Source organism: Lepisosteus platostomus, chromosome 3, assembly GCF_059453375.1.
Source record: "Lepisosteus platostomus isolate fLepPlt1 chromosome 3, fLepPlt1.hap1, whole genome shotgun sequence".
In the NCBI taxonomy this organism is placed as follows: domain Eukaryota; kingdom Metazoa; phylum Chordata; class Actinopteri; order Semionotiformes; family Lepisosteidae; genus Lepisosteus; species Lepisosteus platostomus.
In genome coordinates, this window is record NC_142613.1 from 64,985,725 (window position 1) to 65,010,708 (window position 24,984).

Below are 24,984 nucleotides of genomic sequence, written 5' to 3' on the forward strand. Positions count from 1 at the left end.
ATTACAAATAAAATAATATTGAGAATAACGGTGCACTACAAATTCTACAAAAGATATATGAAACTTGAAAAAAGTAAACTCTAATAAAGAACTATTTTAAACTGCATATGACATACTTTTTTTCCTTCGTAAGGTCGAGTGGTTGGGTCCTTATTTAAAGCTCACAGCGCAACAGGTTTGGCAGGTGTGTTGTGAGTTACCTGTAACAGGTGAGAATTGCTGAATCGTTGACAATATAGTTCTTCTGTATCTGGCGACGTCTGTGGATAAAACATTCTTAGAAAAGTAAGTGGAATAACTTTTTAATATATGTTTTACATTTACCGAGTTTGTTTTTATCGTGATAAATTGGTGGATTCGTGGTGTAGACTATACAGGTCTGATGCTCGCTCCCATAGTGAACGAGTAACTTGATATTCTGTTATCATTATTGAGTGATGAGCAAAGTTTTAGAATTGTTGACAGTGGTCGGATGTTGACTAAATGCTTCCTGCTCTATTTGGTTAAAAAAACGAAAGGTAAAAAGTCCAAAAAGAAGCCCAGATTGTCTCATGAAAGATGAGCTCTTTGAAGAAAACAACCGAAAAGAAAACATGAAACTCATTTGCGACAGTGCGCTGGTGTAAACTGCAGGAGAGAAACCTGGCCGGCTTTTCCCTATGAGTGTACGGACAGGAAGGAAGGTAAAAAGAGTTGGAGACTGAGAGAGAAAACTATGCCCAATATGCAATATGCAATTTGTTTTTATTTAGCGTAAATAGCGCAGGGTAAAAGTTAAAACCGATTCAATAATCAACTGATCAACACGTGATCAACAAAAAATTACCTTAAAATGTTTCTAAATCTTCCTTCAGAAAAATAGTGTCTGGCACTGAGGATTCTTCCTGATATCAATTTGGTATTGGAGACATTCAACTTCAAATAGTTCTGTTCACACCGAATGGCAAATCCACCTACAATTGGCCCATGGCCCCACTCATCTACTTGCAATAAGTGAAAGAGTCGTCTGCAAATTTAATTATGCCATTGAAATAAAAGTTCTAACTCATTATTAGTTACAGATTATAGTGCTGTACTTTTTCATCTGTTTTTTTTAACTCTGTGTATAGAGAAAGGTAGCATGTCTTCTGTTGTATATGAAAGGATATTTAACTGTCAGCTCGGATGTCTGTATAGCTTCCATCAGGTGATATCAGAAACATCACACAGCTACCTTAAGGAAAGACTGTATGTAACACAGTTAAAAAGGCTACAAGGCCAACATTTTAAAAGGCTCAATCTCTTTTGTAGATCAAAATATGGGTGAGTCAGTGTCGGTTCCAATCAGTAATTTAAAATCTTCTGCCCCTTCAAATATTTAGCGAGTTATTCTGTTTAAACCAAAATTATTCGATGTTTTCTTCTGCTAGGAAATGCTATAGCAGTGAAAAGAAATAAATATACCATTCAGGTTATTCAGCATACCTGAAAGTGTACACCTTATTAACTTTCGGTCAGAAGAAATGTTTAATGTTTCTGCTAATGAACCATTACAGTATATTTATTGGGTTTTCAATCACTGTTTCTCAGATGTATTTTTAGAATTATGAAATAGATTTAATTTTGACATTCCTATTTTCTTTCCCCACAAACGTTTGTCTTCTACATACCCTTCATCAACCTGTGCTGTGTGCAGTGTCTAAAATTATCTTTTATCAAGAATGTATATATTTTCAAAATGTTTCACACCTGACGGGCAGTAAAAACACAATCTGAAAAAGACATGCACTGTAATATAAATACAGGAATCATCTACCTATACAGATGACTGGCAATAGGCTTTTGTTTTCCTATATTGTAATTCTTTTATGCAAGTGATATAAATACAAACTGTACAATTTTGAAATTCATAACAATTGTGACGGAATATGTTAAACCAACCTGTTCCTTGGAGTTATTCAGTAATTGGAACATAAATGTCATTTTATGTATAACATCATATTGCTTTACAATGTTTTGTCCTTGTCCTAAATGGTGGTAACAACAGAGGTTGACAAGGGTTTAAAGAAGACCACGTAATAAGTTTATTCCGTTCTGAAAAAAAATAGAAAGAAAACGCAACGTTTTGGCCAGCCACTTTCTTCAATACTGCATTGAACTACACTGTGAGGTCTTGTATGCATACAGAACTATGATCAATTACATTGTGGGAGGCAGCGATGGTCCATCCTTCATGCAAATGTAACAAATAACATGCGAGTCTGAATACACGCAAAGGTACATTACTCTACTTCTGTCTCCTGCTCTTTTCACTTTCCTTCATGCCTGTACACCAATAGTAAAAAGCCAGCCAAGTTTCTGTCCTTTACATTACACTAGTGCACATCAGAAAATGATATTCAGGTGTTCTTTTGAGCTATTGTTTTCAAAATGGTTATCTTTCATGTAAAAATCTTTCCTTCCAAATGGAGAAGGATGCATTAGTTTATAGGTTACAGTACCTTTAGTGATGTGAAATGTTCCACAGGACAAATTCCTCATATCTCGGGTTTTGGAACTTTAAAATGACACTAAAACAGTGTCTGTAGCACATGAGAAGTTACAATGCCTTCAAGGAAGACGGAGAGAATAGAGAAATGGCTGGAAGTGACCACTTTGAAAGGCTATATGCCAAAAACATTTGAGATATTAATAGAAACATTTGCCTTGACTCCTTCCTTTACACAACAAATATATGCACTTAATTTCTTGGAAATCTAAGGTGGTTTTGCCAAAATAAAAAAAAGGGTTGATTTCGCATAGAGTATCCCAGTTGTTTAATTCACAACACATGTTGGGAATAAGAACACTGGCAAACAAACTTTTAACACAGACGCTACCCCTTCCCGTCATGGAGATTGATAGCCCTATTTTAACACTTGAGCAGCTGGGCTTTGCTCTGTTATTTGCAATTAGCTGCGCTTTGGGTGTCCTTGCTTGGTCGTTGAGCTGTTGCTTAAACAGCAAGTGCTACATTGCTGGTTTTTGCCAAAACAGACATAAAAGGCTCCAAGCCTCTGGTGAGACTTTTTTTTTTACCCAGCTTTAGAAGTCTTGTTAGTTTTATGCATGTTTTGGCATCTTTCCCCCACTACTTTATGTGAGTGGATGTGAGATGTGGTGTTCTTTCCAGATGTTCTCCACTACATACGCTCTGTGGGGCTTCAAAATAAATCACGGACGATGCAGTAAGTTCATTCTCGTATTCTCACTTCTCATAGAGTAAAAGTAAGGCTAGTGCTGCAAGGGAGGTTAACTCATGTTTTATAACTCATGGTTGTAGTGCCACCTTTTATTTGGGAAATTTAACTTTTAACTTCATTGCAGAAACTATAATAATAAGAAGAAACTTTATTTTATATAGTGCTTGAAAGATGGCTTCTCAAAGCGCTTTAAAGAATGACAACAATAAATAAGAAGAATACAAAAGATAAAACACAATTATAGTATAGAGAGGAGACCGTGGATGGTGGTACTAACTATAGTAGGAGCAGAGAGGTAAAGAATGGAACCAGTTAAGTAAAGGCTCTTCTAAAGAAGAAGGTTTTGAGTCTGGATTTGAAGGAGTTTAGAGAAGGTGACTCTCTGATATCCTTAGGGAGAGAGTTCCAGAGCTTGGGGGCATAACAGGAGAAGGCCCTGTCACCCATACAATGTAGATGGGCTTGGGGGGACAGTTAGGAGACAAGAATTAGAAGAGCGAAGGTTGTGAGGTGGGGAGTGGGGCGATAATAGTTCAGACAGGTACTGAGGTGCCAAGCCATGCAGAGCCTTATAGGTGAACATGAGGATTTTAAAGTCCACATAGAATTTGACAGGAAGCAAGTGCAAGGACTCCAGGATAGGAGTAATGTGAACACTTGCACTAGACCTGGTCAGGATTCTGGCTGCTGAATTTTGGACATACTGCAGTTTGTTCAATGTAGATTTAGATACCCCAGTGAGTAGAGCATTACAGTAGTCAATTCGAGAGACTACAGATGTGTTGATCAGCTTTTCAGCCACGGTTAGTGATAACATAGGGTGTAGTCTAGCGATTATTTCTGAGGTGGAAAAAATGTTTTGACAATATGCTGCACATGTCGGTCAAATGTTAAGCCAGAATCAAATATCACCCTGAGGTGATACCTATGACGCCCCAACTGTGCTTCTCAGAATAAGAATCAAAACATATGTGACATCACACAATGGAAGCGGTCAACATTTTGCATTTTAACAAATACAAATCAGTGCATCTGTGCATCCACTGTACTTGCAGAATATATAGTACATTACATTAATGCACTGATAAAAGAATCGGTCTGCGTATGGAGTGTTCCTGGTGAATGAACTGACCCACTAAAGAACAAGTTCCAGTTGTGACATGCAAAAGCTAGTCCTTCAGTGTGGATGGTGACCTTCCCACGTCTGTGAGGTGCTGTAGAAAGTATAAGATGTTTGGCATAACATATGACATGGAGTCGTTGTCATGGGCTTGAATATTTTGTGATATCCGTATATAATGAGCTCTGGTGGCAAGTACATGAGCACCCTATAGGTTGGCCATTACTAACTCCATTAATGCTGTTGTGCTTGAGCAGACCCATTTTGCAGCCAGAAGCACACATGGATTACAGAACATCCCTTCTCTTCCAACTCCACAGCTGTTTTCACTAATCAAGTGAACTAATGAACTGAATCCAAAGCAGAAATATTCTGGCTACTAAGAGCCAGTGACACCTCCTCTGGAAGCGGCCGAAACCTGGACATACTTGTCTCGTTCTACGTTCAGAAGGTGCTTCAGAGTTATAGGCGATGCTCTTCAATAGAATAAGGTGTATCTAGGACCAAGTGTCTGCTACGCAACTTTCACACCCCTTTCATATCGCAAACTCCCTGACTAGACGTGGTTTCATCTGGGATTATGAGTTCTTGGTGGTGCACCAGTGGCAGAGGTGGCTCTGCTCGGGGGCAGGTGTCTTGGAATGTGCCACCACACTATAATTTCATGGCAAGGGCGAGTGGCAGTCATGAGAGGGTGGTGGAGTTCTGGGGAGTGAGGAGCTCTGCAGCACAGTCATGCCTTCAGGTGTGAATACCTATTAAACCCAGTGGGTGAAACTGGGAAGCAGCTATGCATAGACCCATCAGTGAAAATTGTCACTGTCAATGAGGCACCCTCTAAGAACTGAAAGAGGCATGAGTTGTTTTTTTTGTTTTTGGATGGAGGACATTGTAAATAATTTGATCTTTGATATAGTATATACTTTCTGATGGAATCTACTGGGGCGAGATAGTATCTTGCCAAAATGTACAAACTTTTCAGAATAAGATTTAATAATAATACTTATACTTTTATAGCACTTTTCTGGACACTCCACTCAAAGAGCTTTACAGGAAATGGGGACTCTCCTCCACCACCACCAATGTGCAGCCCCACCTGGATGATGCGACGGCAGCCATAGTGCGCCAGAACGCTCACCACACACCAGCTATCAGTGGGGAGGAGAACAGAGTGATGAAGCCAATTCATAGATGGGGATTATTAGGAGGCCACAGGGACAGCTAGCCAGGACACTGGGGTTACACCCCTACTCTTTTCAAGAAACACCCTGGGATTTTTAACGACCACAGAGAGTCAGGACCCTCGGTTTCAATATATATACAAGTCTCAACCTAAGGAGCCATCTTTTTTTATCGTATATTGTCCATATTTGGTATTTCAAGGCCATGTTGGTTGATTGGCTGAAGAGATTTTATTTGCAAGATCAACTCCCACACATTCCCTGTTTTGTTTGTTCCTGGTTACAGCAGTGTGTTAGGGCTTTGTTTGCCATTTTAACCTCCTACTTCAGAATGTGTAATTGTTTTATACCTGTCATACTGTACCATGTATTCTTTTTCCAGTTGATCATTGCCTGCTCTGTTTTCTGTGATTGATTTTCTGAGAGAGTATTCTTTTGAGTCCAGAATTGTCCCTGGTTTGATTCTGCTGCACTAACAGCAAACATATTGCACAGTGAATTTAAACACTGTTTTTATGCGTCTGTAATTTAATTTGGCTCCTGCATAGAGTTACTGGGAACTATTATAGTGAGCGTTATCAGAGAGCTGCCATCACTTTTGTTCTTGGTTTCTAACCTTTTGATTAATTTTATATTGTTTTCACCAAGTATAACTATCCTACAGGTACTGTAGGTGTTCCTCCCTAGCTGAAACGTAGCAAACAGTCAGGCCTTATTTTTGTATGGCATAACAACCTCTAGTTATGTTTTGTGGCAGTTTGCGTATTGTGCCTTCAGTGTTAAATGATTCCCATGTCTGTTAAATTTCTATATCTGTTTCTCATACATTATATATTTTTCTTTTTTGAATGAGAGCTATATTAATTAGCATTAATAGCAGCAGATGTTCATGTACCTTTACAACAGGGCTGATGCATTCTGAAACATTGATTATCATGTCATTTCAATTAAAGAATAATTGGAATGTTGCAAACATTTACTTTTTTTATATTAATCCTAATTTGGTATTCTCCTAACCTGCATGAATGTCAATTATTTATACAGTACTAATAACAAAAATTGTATTCTACTATATCCTTGAATAACAACAGCAATGTTAAAACAATAATGTTCAAAATAAATGTTAATACTTGACAAATTTAGAACCGTTACTTCCTAGAACAAACAGGAGAAGGCAGCTGTAAGTTCTAAAAGCCTTAAGATGAGAAGTGCAAGATCTGGCTGCGATATCCTTCAACTCTAGTTGGGAGTATCCACTCGGGCTGAGCCCTCCTATATTTAAAAGGGCAATCATAGTATAATGTTAATTCTACGATCTCTATTGATCTTGCATGGCACACTAAGCCTGATATCTTGTGCTGCAGATACAGGAGTAATCTGAGAAAAAATGGGAGTTTCATGACCCTTGGCACTGGTTGGAACAGTGGGTAGTGGTCCCTGATGAAAATTTCCATAATTACAGTGTATATATAGTTCCATTAATATATAATTCTATTGGCCGTTATAGCCTTATAACGTGTAATTAAGTTGCTTTGGCAAACACTTTCTCGCAAATTTCATAATGCTCTATCTGGCTGTTGAATGCCATTCCGTGCTTTTTATCTTGAGTCTGCTTTTACCACCTCTGTAGTGAACATCAGCAAGGCCATCCTCCTGCGTGAACCACAGAACATCAGGAATGCAGTCGCCTCAATTAAGGGGAGTGTAAGAAGAATGAAAGCAATTAACAAAACATTTAAAAAAACAAGATGCAGTTAAAGAAAATGAGTACAGTAATGCCCCAGTATTTGTGAGAGTTAAGTACCTTGAAGGGTCCGTAAATCGTGATTTCATGAATGTGGGACTTACCCTATTTTTCCCATAAGGTATTATCTTCCACGGCTCGAGAAACCGGCATTTCTGTAGCAATTCAGATTGCAGCCTTTTGAAAACAAATTAGATCACTATTATGATATTATGGCTTACCCTGGATTAGAGTTTTTTTTATCTTAGTAGTGTGTATTTTCTTCATTTTACATCATATAATTACAATAACTGCAGCACTTGTACTGTTATTAAATTTATTGCACACAATAATAACAGACAACCAAACTACTGTAAGTGTACTCATTCCTCCCTGATCCTGTGGCTTGTTTAATTCTCTGTCTTCTAATTGAATGTGATCCTTTTCTGCAAGAAGTGCAAATGTGAGAATTTAGGGGACCACTTACCTTACTTGCTAAGTTAATTTAACATTTCTTTTTTTAAGGTTTTACTGTATAATGAGCTGTAAGCAGAGATTATAAGGGATTTTACGAAGGCCAAGGGAGAGAGAAATGAATACAGCAACAATAGGCTAATATTTTTTTCAGTATTGCAATCGCCAAAAGAACAACAAAGTATGAAGCAAAGTTTCTCTGACAGAAAAATGAGAATTTTAGATTATGATGATGGGGAAATGAGCGATGTACCATTTGTCATGCAGTGGCAATACCCCAAAGGTGGCCACGGGGGGGTTCAGGTCAGATCCCAATTGCTTGGGCTCGAGGAATTCCGGAGGTTTCCGGAGACATCCGAACATTGAAGAATGAGCTCGCCAGAGAAGCCCGAAGGTCATCCCTTCAGTCTGTTGAGTGGTAGATGGGATCGCCACAGTGGGTGGTGGACTGGAAGTGGCCATGATGGACCAGCAGAGCTGAGGCAGTTGCTGTTGGGATGGGCTGCGAACTGTTACTTGACTCAGTTGTTGAGCTCTCCTGGTTGAACTTCAGGTACAGAGACTGGCTGCTGGTGTATGGCGGAGCAGTGGAGCCACAGGGTGTTGAGAGGACCAACTGTTGGCTTGCAGCTGACTGGTGGTGCTGTTGAAACTGTGGCAGACTGTGATCCTAGAGAGACCATGTTGGGGGGGGGGCTATTGGCGTGTAGCCGAGCGGAGTACCACTGAAGTCACAGCGGGGGTTGGCTGCCCATTGTAGCTGTCCAGGGGTACTGAGGAGATTATGACAGTCTGATGAAGCTATCAAGACTCCAGTGAGCCAGGCAGGCGGCCTGACAGCTGGCTTGTTGCTGCGAAGCCGCAGAGACTGGTAAACTGACCACCGCAGGCTGGTTCAGGAACTGGCGGTTGGGTAAAGGCAGACCAGAGAGACCGTTTTAGTCATAGCTGGAGCAGACTGTCAGCTGGGGCAGGAGCTGACACCCTCGAAGCAGAGTCTGGCTACTGACTGGAGTAACAACTGATGAAGGTGTTGCGGAGGCTGGCTGGCTGTCCAGTAGGGTAGCAGCTGGCACAGTCACAGTGGTGGCTGGCTGCTGACATGGGGTTGATGACGCAGGAAAAACACTCGGTGGCAAAGACTGCTTCTGGGATCCACGATCCTTAGAAAGAGTCCGCATTTACTGATGGACAGTAGGTACTGCCACTGGTAGCTGAATGAGCTCGAGAAGATGCACCCCTTCTGTGACGCTTCAGGATTAAATAATCCATGGAGAGGGGGTGATTTGGTAGAGGGAGGAGCCACCTGTAAATTGGTCCCTACTGCAGCCTCTGAGCTACGGATGACTGCGATTCCCCATGGGAAGGTTCTGATCTCCTGTGGCAAATTAATATGGTCTCTGGTGTTTACCAGAAAAGGAACAGATATGTGTGACATGTTCTAGAAACACCCAAACAAATCCCCAATGTCTGGTTGTATTCCACCATTTGTATTTATGAAATATACAGTATGTAAGACAAGGATAGTACTGACTAACTGGAATGATACCAAGGCAAACGCATTCATGAAGGATAATCAATTCTGAAGATTAGTACACAATCTAGAGGCACTCATAAAATTCCAAAGGATTAAAACATTTAGGACTGGCAAGACACCTGACAGGTGACATTTAATGTAGGCAAGTCTTGGCACGCAGGGAAGCATTTTGTATAAACTAGAAATATAAAATGTGGCATGACTAGCTTGGTGAAGATAATTATGGGAGAACCTTAGGTTTCATCTGTCGGGAAGCAATAAAAGATGCACATCTAATGTTAGGTTATATGTTAAGACTGTAGAATTTAAACCAAGGTAGGCTATGCTAGATTTGCACAATGCATTTGTAATACTTTAATTTAGAATATCATGTACCATTCTGGTCACTGAGCTACAAAGAAAGTTATCACAACCCTGGAATCAGTTAAGAAAAGAAGAACCAAATACGTTTGGTGAACAGAGTGGAGTTTATTAGGAAATTGTGGTAAAGCCTTTAAATAACACTGCCTTTTCTCAGTGATGCTGGGCGTGTTCTGGTGCTGTTTACTGTACACTTAAGGAGAAACATATTAAGACCTAGTCAAAACAAACACTCTTTCTGTGGAAGGCAATGCCTGTAAAGTCATGAAACCGATTTTCTTGACTTTACTTGGCCAGAACAATTCCAAGATCTTAATCTTACTGAAACCAAGTGAAACTGGTAGAAAATGCAGTTCAATCCTGTAGATGATTTGCTTTCGTCACAAATTAACTTAAAGGCAATCCTGCTGGAGGAATGAGGTGGGATGTGCTGCAGTTATTTCTGAACTTTTTGGAACTCGCATCATGCACTGATCTGGCTCTTTTTTTGCTGCTTTTGGAAGTCCAGCACATCATTTGGTATTGATTTGAGTGAATGTAAATTGTCCACTTGCCATATTTGCCATCCTGTTTTGTTAATGTGCATCTTAAGATATCACTGGAATTGCATTTTAATCAACAAGCCAACTCAAAAAGTGACTTTTGCACTTGATCCAACTTTGCATTGATAAACTGTAAGAACTAATCAACTCTTTAGATTTAGTTTAGATTGACAGGTTAGCATACCGGTTACATTAATGTAGTGAAGGCTCGTGAGCATTCCCTTGCTGTTGCATTATTTGGCCAAATGAAGGATTTTACATGTACGCAGCTGCAGGACTTGTTCTCTGACATACACAGTCCAGGTGTACAAATGTGAAATACAATGCAGTGAAAATCAAAGTATACCACACCCTGGGTGGCAACAAAGCAAGGTGAATAATATCTCTTGTCTTTAGTCAAGCAAGAATTGCAGAATGGCATAGAGGTAAACTATCGCAAAACGTTTGGGAATTACTGTCCATTCAACTGCTTTAGTCCAACTGGGGCTCTGTGAACTGCTTCAAGTTTCAGTGTTAGTTATGCATTCTAATCGCATATCAGATGGGTTTTTTTGTTTTTATTAAAACTGGTGTTTCATGTTTACTGTGGGTTAAGAGCAATCTGTAGGAAAGTACAGTAGAACTAAGATAACTATTCATTGTTTGTTGCTATCACAGCCATTATGGTCTTTAAAATGGTGTTGTAGTTTAAAAAGAAATGGTATTGGGCAAAAGCATTTTTTTCTACTAGACTTTTGGACACAAAGATCGCAAAATAAGTGACAGTAAAAAGGCCAGATTAAAAACAATGAGTCCAATATATCTCAGGCTAAAGTGGTTTTCCAAGGATGTTGATCCAACAGATTTCAGAATTTTGAGTGAATGGGTGAGATATAGCATTAAAAAAAAACAATAAACCCTTTTCATCAGAAAGTTTGCATGATTTTATGGACAAATTAGACATATCTATAATGCTTTGTAAATTATTTGGTTATTCTCTGTTTAATATGAATTTTCCACTATTTTTCAAGGGCAGATTATAATGGTAATAAAGTAGTTCTAAACCAAAATCGGTAACTTTAGCATAGTAATTGGCAGTTATGATGTTCTCTGTTCTGAAGTGAAAAATGTTGAGAAAACTAAAATGGTATCATTCTTCCACATAATATCACCGAATTACATCCCATCCTTTCCCATTTGGATGCAGACAAATTGTTCTATATCTTTGTAAGACCTATGTTGGATTATTGTAATGCTCCCCTTGCTGGTGTTTCTAAACATGTTCTTAATTGGATCTATCATGTCCACACAATCTCTAGAATAGCATCCAAGACTTAGCTTTGTGAACACCTTCATCATATTTTTTTTTAATTCATCTCTGCGTTGATAGTCCAGGATTGATTTTTAACATTTTAAATTTTGACTTGGCCTTTAAGAATTGGGCTTCTTGTTTTGTTAAAGACTTTATCCACACTCCATAAAGAAGTCTAAGATTAGTGGAATGTGGGTTTAGGTGTGTGACTCTTAAAATTATTGGTGGAAGGGTATTCTGCACCCAAACTAGAACTGCAAGGGGAAAGCCATTCATCCATTCATTTTCTAACCACTTCATCCAGTTCATCATTATGGGGGAGCTGGGGCCTATCTGAGCAAGCAACAGCTGCAAGGCAGGCTACACTCTGGATGGGACGCCAGTATATCGCAGGGCAGAGACACAGACGCGCACAGACATCCACCTAGGATATGTAATATCCTAATGTTAACCATTGTGCCGCAATGAATGGGAATGAAAGACTCTAAATCTCTGCAAGTACACTTACATCTTATCTTCTTAAACATGCCTTTCCTGGATCTTTTCCGAATTTTTCAAGCAGCCTGAGATGTTCTAATGAATGTTACTGAAAATTCAAATTATTATAGTTGCCTGGTATATGTACAGTTTTTTTACCATAATGATTTGACTACAGGACAATTCATGTACAACTGTGCACAGGAGCCACTTGTTTTCACAAAGGGTTTTGGGAACAAGCTCTTCAGCCTTGTTGTCAAAGCGGGTATTATTTCAGGAAACCAGTGGAAGAGGTCCTCAGCTCATTTAACTACTATCATCCAGAAGAGGTAGATGGGTCAGATAGCCTTCTCTCAAATATAACCTTTATTTTGTTCAATACTATTTCACTCACGGTTGTCCAATCCTAGTCTTGGGGGCTTGGTTTATCTGCAGGTTTTAAGTCTTGGACATTATTAATGACTTTAAACATCTTCTTCTAGCTTTTCAAGTGCTGCTGCTGCTCTAAAGAGAGTGGAACCACTTCTTAAACTTTTTGGACCGAGTACCACCCATGATCAAACCAACGCATTACCTACCAACGTGTGTGTGTGTAGCCATTTTCTGACGCTTGCTAACAAGAGCAGTGCCGTCCCAAGAGCAGTTTAAGAAATACTGGATTAGAACATGTCCAGACACACTGACCCCCCGGGAGCAGAATCGCACAACCATGCCCTTGCCTCTAGAAACTGAATGAGCTTTATGAGCTGAATGGCTTCCTCTTATTTGTCAATGCGTAGTCTTCACATCTCACACAGTTGTTCACTATATCGAGAGTTTTTTTCAAAACCTGGAAGCTTATTTTTATACAATGCAGTACTGCTCCACCCAGACTAATTTATTCTTTTAGTGTAGTTCTTTTGAAGAACAAACAATCTGTAAAACTGTTTTTCCTGGGGTGATATTTATGTCATCAAGTTTAAATAAAATCTCACAGATTGATATGCCTTCTTTAGGAATATGTCTATTAAATGGATTTATTAGCTTTGACGAACTGGCTGACGTGAAGATATTGTTGAACATTATTGACTGACATTACAGGTTTTTCTTGAAACATGAAAACGGGTAAGACGGCATTGAATTGAGTATTTATAACGAGCTTACTTTAATCACTTTAAGTAGAGGCTGCCCCCCAAAAAACACTTTGCCAGTGATTGTCTATTTTAGGTGTCTAATGATATGATACTTTCACGTGGAAATCTATTTTATCACAATCTTATAATAAAACAATAACAAATATTAATTAAACAGGTCTTTAATAATAACTAGGATGCATTAATGATCATAAAATAAATGTAAACATCTTTTTTTTTAATCACAAGAAAGGACATAGTATATTTCTGCATTAAAACTGTTCATCTTAAACTATAAATCGATAATATTTCAGTAACAGTTTTTCAAAAAGAATAGTCTTTTCCATTGAAACTGAGTTTTTCACTTCCTTTTCTTTTGAAGCAAAGCTTATCACAAAGCAATACTTTTCTTTTAAAGTTGCAAATATTTTAAAGAGAGTTGTTAGAAGTATTGAAGGCTTTTGGCCACTGCCTTTGGTGGGTTTATGTTTGAAAAGCTTGCCCAAGAGCTTCTGTATCAGCAGATCAGCTGGTCAGTGTGGTCCCAGGAAGTTTCCTCCAATATGGTCTACAGGAGAAAGACGGAAACAAATAGAAAATGCAGTCATTTAGGGTGCCTTTTGTAACATGTCTTTGAATCTTATTCCAAAAAATATTTTTGCACCGTTTTGTTTCAAGCATGAAATGAATGTGTTCACCAAACTCACATGTGGTATAATCGTTGGCACTACTGTACTGTACCTGGTGGCATGTGGATCAGGCTGAATCTATAAAATCTGTTGCCACAAATTGGTAATATGAGTAAATCATCACAGAATTGGCCATCAGATTTTGTATGTAAACGTTCTCGATATTAAATCTTGGAGCACAAGTGCTTAAACAACATATTGGGAAGTCAACAGAGCAACCAACGGATGAGTCTCATGAGTGTTGGTGATAATACACAATTGCGTGAAAATTTTGAAGTATCTTTTATATTTATCGGTTTAAAAATCGAGAGGTGACTATACCTTAGAAGATTTCCTATTTAAAATTAAACATTTGTTTTAAGTTAAAAAAAAATCTACAACTATTTGCAAAACATAGGATGTGGATGTCTAAATTTCTAAGTCACAGGGTGGTGAACTCGCAGTATGAGATTTTAAAAAATATAGCAGTTCAGAAATATTTTAAACAAGATTTTCTGTACTTCTTGTGGGTTATTTGTTTAATCAATTAATGTGTTGAATCCTTAATGCACCAAGTAGCATAAAATATGACTGTCTTCTAATCTGGCTAAAAAATACAATATTGCAATGAATAATGTACATATTACAAATTCAAGTCATAAGGAATGATTAAGAAAAAACTATTTTTACAATTTAAATGAATACAGCAAGACATTCGTGGCTTAAAGGAGCTCAGACATCTGTTGTGACTAAGGTAAGAAAGTCAATGTAAATACAGAACTAACTTCTAGAATCGAATGGCATATAATATATACTGTATATGTGCTTTTATAATGATCTTATTGATAAAATAGCCTTTAAGCATTCTAAGGGGAATTTAATTAAAATGCCAGTACTTTTCTATTTCATTCACTAATCATGTTATACAGTAAATGTACTTTATGGGTTTTAGTTTTCTTCATGATGATACATTTTGGGGGTGTTTTCCATATTAATAAGCAAGCTACACACATTTGGATCATGGAGCCTGATGGAGAAAATTAGTTACTGAATGTAAGAGGGCAGTATTTTCAAAGAAAATGGCACATTTTATCAAAGAAGGAATTGGAGGAAAACAATTTAAAAACCAAGAAGAGGAGGCTTTAGGAGATCTGTTGGTGCCCAATGTTCCCCTTCAGAGGGAGGAAAGAAGGACTGATTGGCTTGTCCTATGGTCATGGATTTGGTAGTTTAGGAGTTAAAAGAATTTTTTTTTGTAAGCAGCTTAGCTGTCTGGCTATTATAAGAAAGGGCATATAAAGCGCACTGACCCCAGGCACTCTCCCTGTCTGTGTGTCTCATGGAGAGCAAGCTGGGGTATGAGAAAAGATCATTCCTAATCCAAGAAATTGTAAAGGGTTAATAAAGTGATGTTGTTATTATAAAGAAGACTTTTAGGGCTTTGTTTGTCTTGCATAAACACTATCTGTGTACCAGATTGTGGTCTGCTTTTGTTTTTTTGCCAGAAATCGCCTAATTTAAGAGGTATCCACCATACCGTCAGTTGTGTTGTACTGTATATTGTGGGGTTTTTTGGCATAGATTACAGTTTTGGGAACAATGCACTCCTGAACTGATCAGGATGATTTTTTTTTAAAGGTTATTTTTTTGTGAACAAAAAAAAAAGAAAGAAATGTAGACATTTGGAGTGGGTAAGCAGTTCTATGAATCCACTCCAGCTGAAGACAGAAGGCAGGAAGGGACTGTAAATTATTTTCGATTCCTAGCAGTCCTCAAAAACTTGCTACGGTCTCTTAAAACCCTCACATCACTATACAACAATCATTTATATTGAAGATCAAAAGAAACTTATCACTTACAGTATTATTGCAGCAAATCTGTTTGTGGCAGGTGCACTGGAATTTTAAGAGAAGATGCGAACCAGATAATGTCCTTCTGCTCCTCAACATTTGTCAGAAACAAGGTTGATCAACAGGAGGTCAAGCACGTGTGGCCACTGTGTACTCGTGCGCTGTCGCTGAAAGTGTAAGAATACAAGCTGCACATCTGTGGTGTATGCTTTGTCTTGTTGGTTTTATATTCTTTCCTTCTTTGGAGCCTGGACAAGCATGTATGTTCCATAAATGTTCAGTGGGTGAAGTCTCGTGAAATTCGTGCCACACTCTCATCTTGTAAGAATGCAGTGACGCAAGCAGCAGGCAGTTGTGCGTTATCCTGACTTGACAGCATTCCAGAAGGAGCAGCTCACGCAAAGCGCAGCAAGTGAAGAGTTGTTTACTGTGGTACCATGCAATCAGGTTGCCATTAATTGGTGAAAGTAGCGTTACACAGTGAATACACATATCCGCCCACACCATCACACATGGGTCTCTTGTACGCAGAACTTGGCAAATCCTTCTGTATTCCCTCATGCCCATTGTGCTGCTCTACACACAACCTGACTCATTTCTAAAGAGGAGTTTGGTTCGTTGAGGTTTTGCCCCAATTTGCCAATGGCACAACATAGTTGTTCCATTTAGAAGCAGGGCATAGCAGAACCTTCCTGTATTATTGTCAATTTTCACAGGTCTGTTCACGATTTTAATAGCCTTACCTATGCCACATCAGCTCATTAACTAATGAGGTGATTTACTGTAAGTGCTTATTCAGCAGTTAAAATCACCATATCACAGCTAGTCATGAGATATCAATTAATCAAAATGATGCCAGCAGCATTTAGTTAATAACCCGAAACCATCTACTTTTGACTAATGAAGTATTTTGACAATGAGAACTATGAAGAATTGAGACTACGGGATATGATGGTTCTTGCAGTCCATTTAATTACAGAAGAATGTGTATTTTATGTACTGTATGTCACCTATTACAATATACTATTTCCTAAGGACAATCCTGAAAATGCTAATACACTATATGATTTTATGCTATATATTTAAAGTGAATACACAACCTAACTTTTTAGATCCTACAGTGTTACCCACCTAACCACTAATTCTTATTGTTTTTATTCCTAGTGAATAACCCAATTCCATCAAACTTGAAGTCTGAAGCAAAAAAGGCTGCCAAAATACTCAGAGAATTCACAGAGATTTCTAGCAGAACTGGCCCTGACAAACTCATACCTGGTAGGCACAAATCTTTTTTTTTTTTTTTAATGTCAGAAATATTTTCCATAGAGGATAACCTTTGTGAATTATGGAAATTGAGTCCAATAACTTCTGACATCAAACACATAAACATGTTTATTAGCGCATGTTGTTAGATTTATTGCCTTGTAGTGTGATATTTAATTGTCCGAGAACAGGGAATGAACTTTATTTTGTTTAGCATTCTTCTATACAGAAGACAATAATCTGAAGTCTTTTGCTAGTATTTTTTACATACTTAATTTAAATTAAGTACACTAAGATAAATAAAGAAGAGAAGCATAACTTATTTTACTTATTTTTTTTGTAGGAATCTTATTTATCTCAAACCAATTCTTTAACAATTTTTTAATGTCTAAACAGTCACAGTTAAACAAGCATTCCTACATCAAATGGAAATGCATGTACTGTGCACATCCCACAATAAACTCAAGTTTTCAATAGATGCTGTTCCTCACTAAGTACTGAATATTTGGAAAAAGCTTGTGCATACAGATAGACATTCCTACAAAATGACTGCACAATTGTACAAATGAATTCCACTTCATTTGCCACTGGTTTGTTTTCCTAGTGCTTCAATATGACTTGTGTATCTTTTATAATAGAGATCTTATTACTTGACCCTCAGATTTTCTGTGAATATAGTATGGGCCTATACCAAGCTTAATAACTTGTTTTATAACTAGTATCTCTAGCAGAACATCAGCAGCAATAGCTATTCTACAGTATCTTTGCAGGTTTTGCTGACATTTAACATTTTTGCCCATTAAAGTCTTCAGTTTCAGCATTCAACATTTGATTAAAAATATGCACTTTAAAAATGTATTGTTTGTAATTAACCCAAATGAAACATCATTGGAAGGAGATGAATGCTTTTGCAAGTCTCTGGATGTGTATGAAGTACAGTAAATTTTGTTCCATCTTCTTTGCGTTCCTTGTAGAGCTTCATTTCTTTCCCTGTGTCCTTTCAGCTCATGTGATTGCCAAAGCTCAAGGTCTTGCCATCATATCGGTGATAAAAGCTGGGTTTATGATCACCGCTCGTGGAGGAAGTGGGATTGTAGTGGCCCGTCTTCCAGATGGACGTGAGTTTAACGTTTTTCACTCAGTGCTTCTAATTCTTTCCTATTCCAGAAGGTTTCATTGTTTATGTAGGCAGATTTAGGCCCACTTTCTAAAAATTACAATTTGAAGAACAAATATGCGTTGAATCATCTGGGTTACACTCATATAAGGGTGCTTTTCCCCAATTATTTGGAATTTGCTTGCTGTAAGGTGACTTTTTTTTTTATTTCCAACTTTACCTTTCAAGTTAGATATTGCCACCGCATCCACCACAATGTAGAAATCCACTTTGTCCAATGCTCTCTTACAAGGTGACTCACACTAGTCTTGATCTTAATGTGAAGGAATCATTAGCAGGTACTGGGTATAACTATTTTTTTGCATTGTGGAGGGAGACTAAGAAGATTTCATAAAAAAATAAACATGAAAGAAGAATAAGCTTCAGGTCAACCCCTAAAACCCCCAAAATAATATGCAGTGATGTTATAGTGTTATATAAAGGTAGGATTGGGGTTGGCTTTAGAGGTTAAATAGGCATGGCAGGGTACACCATGATAGGACACCAGTCCATCACCGAGCAGACGCACAGATGCGCACACACTCACAACCAGGGGCAGTTTTCCCCATATTAACATACAGTGTGTTTTTGAACTGTGGGAGGAAACCAGAGCGTCTGTAGAGGAAGCCAATGTGAACAAGAGGAGAACATGCAAACTCAATGCAACGTGTGTCACAGGACACCAGGGCTGAAAGGCTATTACGCTAACCTCTGTGCCATTGTGCCATCCTTTTAGGTAATATCTTCAAAATAAAATTACAAAAATACAATTTTAGAAACGGCAAGTACACAAGATGCGAAACACAAAAAAATAATATTTCGAGAACACGTACATCTGGGGTGAGTTTCCGAGCCAAAAACACTCCACCCAGTTTTCTCCATTCAGTTTCTCACACTGACACGCCTGAATACACTCTGAGGTAGACACAAATGTTCGAAAATAAAACTGTTTTAATTAAATCCTTATTTTTTAAAAATGTATTACTGCAGGATCCAAAGTACGTCCACACCCTAAACTGATACTTAAACGAGGGAAACATTGCTTCCTACAGTATATCAAAATGCATCCAAATACAAACATGAATGAAAATGTCTGTCTGGATAGTTAAAAATGAAAAATATATAGTTCCTCAAATATGAAAATGCAGCTTGTTTCCATAATTGCATCTTTCTTAAAGTCTTTTTGGTATCCAATACAATATACTGTAGGTTTCAGCTCATTAACTAGGAAACCAAGTGATAAGGATAAGCATTCAATTGTGGAATATGCTCACACTGGTTTCAGACCACTCGTGACCCTACCAAGGTGTGCAGTGTTGGTCCCATGACCCTGGCTTTCTCATCCAGAAAGTCCAGTCTGTAAAGTTGACAAGCATGTCTTCCACTCGGTCTCGGGCTGCTTTTCTGTTCAGGTAACACTGAGCTGCTAAGACACTATCAACATCTCATCCCCCCTCTATCTAGTAGTTCAAATAAATCGGATGCTGCTTGGGATAATGGGAAATCACCAACCTTTACATCCATAATTGGCACATAACATTGCAAATCAAAGTGCAAGAAAGGCATTAAAATCTCAGATAAGAAATTGAATGTACATGTTAATACATTAATTGACTTTTTTGCACAGCTTTTATTTAAGGTGGGTTACAATAGGATAGAGCTGTTTAGGCTGAAGACATGCATCCTGTTTTTTTAAATGTCCTCTTGCTCTCGGTGGCTGTATAATATTAAGGTTAAGATAAGGGGAATTAATAGAAAGCAAATAAAATATAGAATGGAACCCCAAGAACTCTTTGTAGGTTATGAGATACCTCTGAAAAATACAACTTTTATTTTTCAGTTGGTTGATCGATTACTGTATCTAGTCAATGCGAGGATGTAACGGATGTCTCAAAAAAATATGATCTAATCAAGGTAGATAATGTTCAAATTCCGCAACTCTGTAAGCGGTCTTATTTAGAGCATCTCGTCCATCTCTGGTCACAGTATTTATTTTGGCTCCCCTTATTAGATTCTGCTTGTGTTTCACTCACAGCACTGCTTGACAGTGAGAAATGTCAACTGAAAAATACTTTGTTAGTCTCCTTCTTCTTTCAGACCTGCAGCAATAAAACAAATAACCTAAATGCAACAGTTTAATCTTGGTGGATTAAAAAAAAAAACAGAAATCTTGGCTGTAGTTGGCTACCGTTAAGGTCATATAACAAGCATCTCTGACTCATAGCAATGCTTTTTATAGCACAAGGATGAATTTCTAGTGGTTCAAATAGGTTTGTTGACATCAGAATGCTCCCTAACATTGAAAGGATAATTAACAGTTGAATAAATCTGGTAATATCGCCAGTATGAAAAAAACAATGAGAAAACAGAAGTGCCCAGAACAGCTTTTCCTTGAAAACATTTAACATTCAGTTTGAATTTGGGAAAAATTGTAATATTTAGCATATTTGAAAAAGATTTAACATCTGGACACTGCAGCCTTTAATTACTTCAACTACCATATACATTTTAGAATTAAAATGTGTTGTGGATTGTCAAGAATCCTAACAAAAGTTTTTAATTACCTTGGGTCACGAAACAAGAACCTGAAACAACAGTAAGATATAAGCTGTTGTTTTTCTTAAGAACCTTTAATTGAGTTAACCTGCTACTGAAGTACATGCAAAAAGATTTTAAACTAGTTAATATAAGTAAATTTCTCATTACCATGCCACCCACCACAAGAATAAAATTTTATTAATAAAGGCTTTGAAGTTAAAGACAAGGAGATACAGTGCAGAAGAAATTAATGATTCTCCACATAAATTAACAACCTCCTTTACTCTGGGCACAAAATTATCATAAGGACTGTGTCCCCTTTGGTAATATGTGAATGATGTTCTTTGCTTTCTTCTCTGAATCATATACAGTTACTTATGATTTGTTAGCACTGAACTAATTGCAGACTTCACTCAGTACCTACTAAAGTACAGCTTCCCTGAACCGCATAGCAAGCTAGACTGGGTTGTAGGGAAAATGTGGAATAAACCATTCTCTACTCCTTGTATACATGTTGTATTTTCACCCCTTGTGCATGTATTTAGTTTCATTTATGGAACACTTAAAGAAAATGTTCATCCATCCATTTTCTAACCGCCTCATCCAATGTAGGGTTGCAGGGGCCATAACCTGGCAAGCAGGAGGCTCCAGGTAGATCCGGCCCTGGAGGGGGTACCGGTCCATCTCGGGGGGGGGGGGGGGGCCCACACAGACATTTACACTCGGAAAAGGGCAAAATGTTAACTGGCTTCTGGAAACCTCCCGGCGTCGTTTTTGGACTGTGGGAGAAAACCGGAGCTCCCGGAGGAAATCCACACGAACACGACGAGTACAGACTCCATGCAGGTGGCACTTCTGGGTTCACAATTGAACCCAGGGCTCCAGCACGGTGAGGTTGCCATGCCAACCACTGCGCCACTATGCCACTCTGTAAAAAAAAAAAAAAAAAAAAAAAATGTTTTCAAAGTAATAATTGTTATTAATGTACAAGGTATGCATTAAAACCACTACTTCTCCCCCCCCCCCCCCCTTAATGTTCTTACTTTGTACCTTTTTGCCCGTTGTATTTGTGTACTTTAAAGGGTATTTCTTTTTTTTTTTCTTGCGTTAGGGTGGTCAGCTCCTTCTGCGATTGGCATTGCAGGTCTTGGTGGTGGATTTGAAATAGGTGTGGAGGTAGGTTGCTTTGTTGTTTGAATTGTTTTCTGATCTAAGGGGAGAAAAAAAGATATCAGATGGTAAAAGTAAACACACCTTTCTGTTCTTAAGAGCTTTTAAGACTTTTAATTTGTATCACTTTCTTTAGAACTGAAGAATGTAGTGTAGCGAATTACCCCTTGATAATGGCCTGTTCAATTCATGGAAAAGATGTCCGAGTCCAGGGGTCTGGTCTTTAAAATTGTAAATGAGTTTTTAAAAATAATTTTAACATCACTGCTGATGATTTTTAGAGAAACTCAAAGCATTGGTGATGGTTGATTTTGCCTCACATGAAGTAGCTGTAAAATGGCTTTTTAAGATTATAAGGAGACTAACTTGCAGTTTTTATAGTATTTTAAGAGAATAGAATAATGTACTGTATCTCCTAGATGAATGTTTCATTTCACAAGTGAATAGGAAAATATTGCCTACTCTTAGGAATACATCATTACTGTTACGTCCCAGTGTGTGGTCCATGTGTGTTTTTATGTTCCACACTGCTGACCTTTGATTGTTCTCCCTCCCCCATTGGTCCATCATTACACCACTGTTTCAGTATGATGTCCTCATCAATCAGCTTCTCAGCCAATCAGCGTGCATCTTATTCAGTATATAACATGGAGTTTTTCAGAAGGAAGGGGCCTTTCGTTTGACTTTGGTTTTTGCTTCGCTTTTGATTTTGCTTCAGCTTTGTTGGTTTGTTGTTTTGCTTTGTGTGTGTGTGTTCGTATAGCTTCGGCTTTGTAGTTTTGTTGGTTTCTGTTTGTTTCTTTGTCTTTTTTGTTTGTTTGTGTTATCCTTATTTTGCCATAACTTTGCCCAAACTTGTTATTGTATCAACCTCTGTGTTCTTTTGTACCCTTTTACTTGTTTACTCTCGTTTGTATTCATAGTTCACTTGTGTATTTGTGTGAACTCTTGTGTATTGGGTTAGTTTAGGTTGTTGGGTACACTTTACACACGTACTGTAGTTGATTTTTGTATTAGTCACACTAGTTTAGTACGGGTGAGTGCCGTTTGTCTTGTATGGTTTTGGGTAGTCAGTGGAGGTTAGCTAGGGTGTTGAAGGCGCCGAAGACCGTGTGTTTCGGGTTTTCTTTTGTAGACAGGTTAGCTTTCCCTCACTGTCCTAGCCAGCTCCATTTTGTTTATTTTCTTTTCTGTGGCACCACTCTAGTTCCCTTTCCCTGTGTGTTATTGTGTCCAATTACAAACCAGTCACTTATTCAACTTAAACTCATCACTTTTTGCACCAACCCTTGTTATCACGCTTCCTAAGTCCCTCACCAGAACCCGCCTGCATTCAAAAACTCTCCTAAATGTTACGCCCCTTTACCCCAAGACACTTGGGGCCGTAACAATTACAATCGGAGAGACATCTTCTGTCTGAAGATCTTACAATGCAGGAAATCTGAAATTATCGATTAAGTATGACACCAAGCTCTTATCCATAATGACATGCGGGACTCTTTTCACTGTTCAGATTACCAGAATAAAATCTGGTTTCAAGTTGTTTGGAAGGAGAAGCTCTTCCAGAGTGCATGTTTTGATGATGCTGATAATGACGCCGAATGATGATTTTCTCTTCTTCTCTCGCTGTTCTGTCTCCTTTCTCTGTATTTCTGTTTCTGTATGTACAGTATTTTATGGTCCATTCCTGTGGCAGCCACTTTAATGAGCTCACTGCAAATGGCTCGGTCGCTGTTGAATGTTTATCCTTTAATATGGGGGTCTTAATAACTTACTGTAAATTATTAGAACACCTTTTGATATGGAGTGCCTCCTGGCCCAAGAACGGCAACAAAAATAGTAAATAATACCGACTGCTCCAAACCTTCTGATTAAGGGAATCAACCTAGGAAGTGCAAACCTTGTATAAAAAATGTATTTTGCTAACCTTTCTCGAACTCAGCTGCATCCTTCCCTTCCCAGTCACAACAACATGCCTGGGTAGTTCCATGCTTGCAGTGGGTCATATTTTAAAATAAAAACATACTTTCCAAACAACCTAGGGATTTCAAGTGACTATAAGTCTAGGGAAACATTCAATTTAAGTGCATTTCAGAGTGTAAAAGTCAGGAGTTATTACAGATCCCTTTGAGCTAATAACTCCATGAAGTCTGACCTATTGAATTTGCCAAAATCATTATTTAATCATCATCATTTTTACCCAGGCTTTATTGCAGTCACTTTCAATTCTTGCCTGTTCTTGGGGTGTTCCGACTTCGTTTTTCTTCCCCTTATAAAATGCATCTTGTTTTGGATTTAAAACTAGAGACTGACTTGGTCAACGTAAGGTTTTCTTTTTTTCACCGGATTAAATTCTTGGTTGCATTAGCTGTGCATTTTGGATCATTGTCATGCTGCATGCCGATGAGCTGTGAAAGAAGTTTCAACTGCTTGCAACTTTTCAAATCAAAGTTTATCAAATGCACAACAATACAGCGTGCAGCAGTAGTTGCTGGCAATGAAATGTCTTTTCTGCGAGCTCACAAGAATCGCAAAAATCACAAAACTAAGGTTACAATCACAAAATTAAGGTTACATAATAGATGTAATAGAAATTGAATAAAGCTCAATATGAATAGATATTCATGTCTTGTTATAATGTTCCTAGCAAATTCTCATATTGTGGAGTAGCCTGTGAATTTCTGCTTTATGGGTAGTCTGTGAAATATGGGTTTTGATACCTTCGATACTCCTGAACTCTGGTGCTTGTTGGTTATATGACAGTAGTTTTAGTGTTCTCATTGAGAGCCTTAATACATTTTTCTATTGTCAACGTAAGTTTTTCTTTGCTGACCCAGTCATGGATGATAATTACAACTGTTTTTTTTTTTTCAAAAGTATAGTACAAAATACTGATTTTGGAGTTTTTCTTTCGGCTTCAGAATTGCCTACTTTTAGTTTGGGTTTTCATTTTTACTTTCAATTACAGACTCCAGAGTTTTCAGCCATAGCGGCAAATAATTAATCGATAGATTTTATGGGATGCTCGCAGCTCTTTTATGACACCAGGCCATCCAGAGACACCTGTCAGCTAATTATCCCAGTAACGTTTCTCCTTCATAATAGAGATTCATCTACTAGGAAGTTCTTCAGTTAAACCAAAAGGTTAGAATTGCATAGATTTTATTAAATATAAAATAATTAGGAGTTGTACTTATCAGTAATGTTTTTTTTTTATATGAGAAAAGATTATTTCATAGTGAAAATCCCATTTTATGCTTTAATGTTCCAATACTTTTGGAGGGCACTGCAACTGGCAATA

At 38.0% G+C, this 24,984-nt stretch overlaps 1 protein-coding gene and 1 long non-coding RNA gene across 3 annotated transcripts in view; one reads left to right on the forward strand and one right to left on the reverse strand.

Annotated features, from left to right (window-relative positions):
• The first annotated feature begins 127 nt into the window (after positions 1-127).
• Positions 128-24,984, forward strand: part of sh3yl1 (SH3 and SYLF domain containing 1) — a 54,664-nt gene continuing 29,807 nt past the window's right edge. The window contains exons 1-4 of one of the 2 annotated variants that reach the window (XM_088626461.1): positions 128-285; positions 16,721-16,831; positions 17,824-17,937; positions 21,625-21,689. In XM_088626461.1, the coding sequence (XP_088482587.1) occupies position 285; positions 16,721-16,831; positions 17,824-17,937; positions 21,625-21,689 (291 nt within the window). In that variant the 5' untranslated portion in view covers positions 128-284. Of the gene's footprint in view, positions 286-483; positions 684-16,720; positions 16,832-17,823; positions 17,938-21,624; positions 21,690-24,984 lie in introns of those variants that run through there. The other variant, XM_088626462.1, reaches the window with a different exon arrangement.
• Positions 13,205-15,877, reverse strand: LOC148675289 (uncharacterized). The gene is made up of 2 exons (XR_015935593.1): positions 15,566-15,877; positions 13,205-13,606 (listed from the first exon to the last, which is right to left on the reverse strand). It is a non-coding gene; the product is annotated as an uncharacterized LOC148675289 (long non-coding RNA).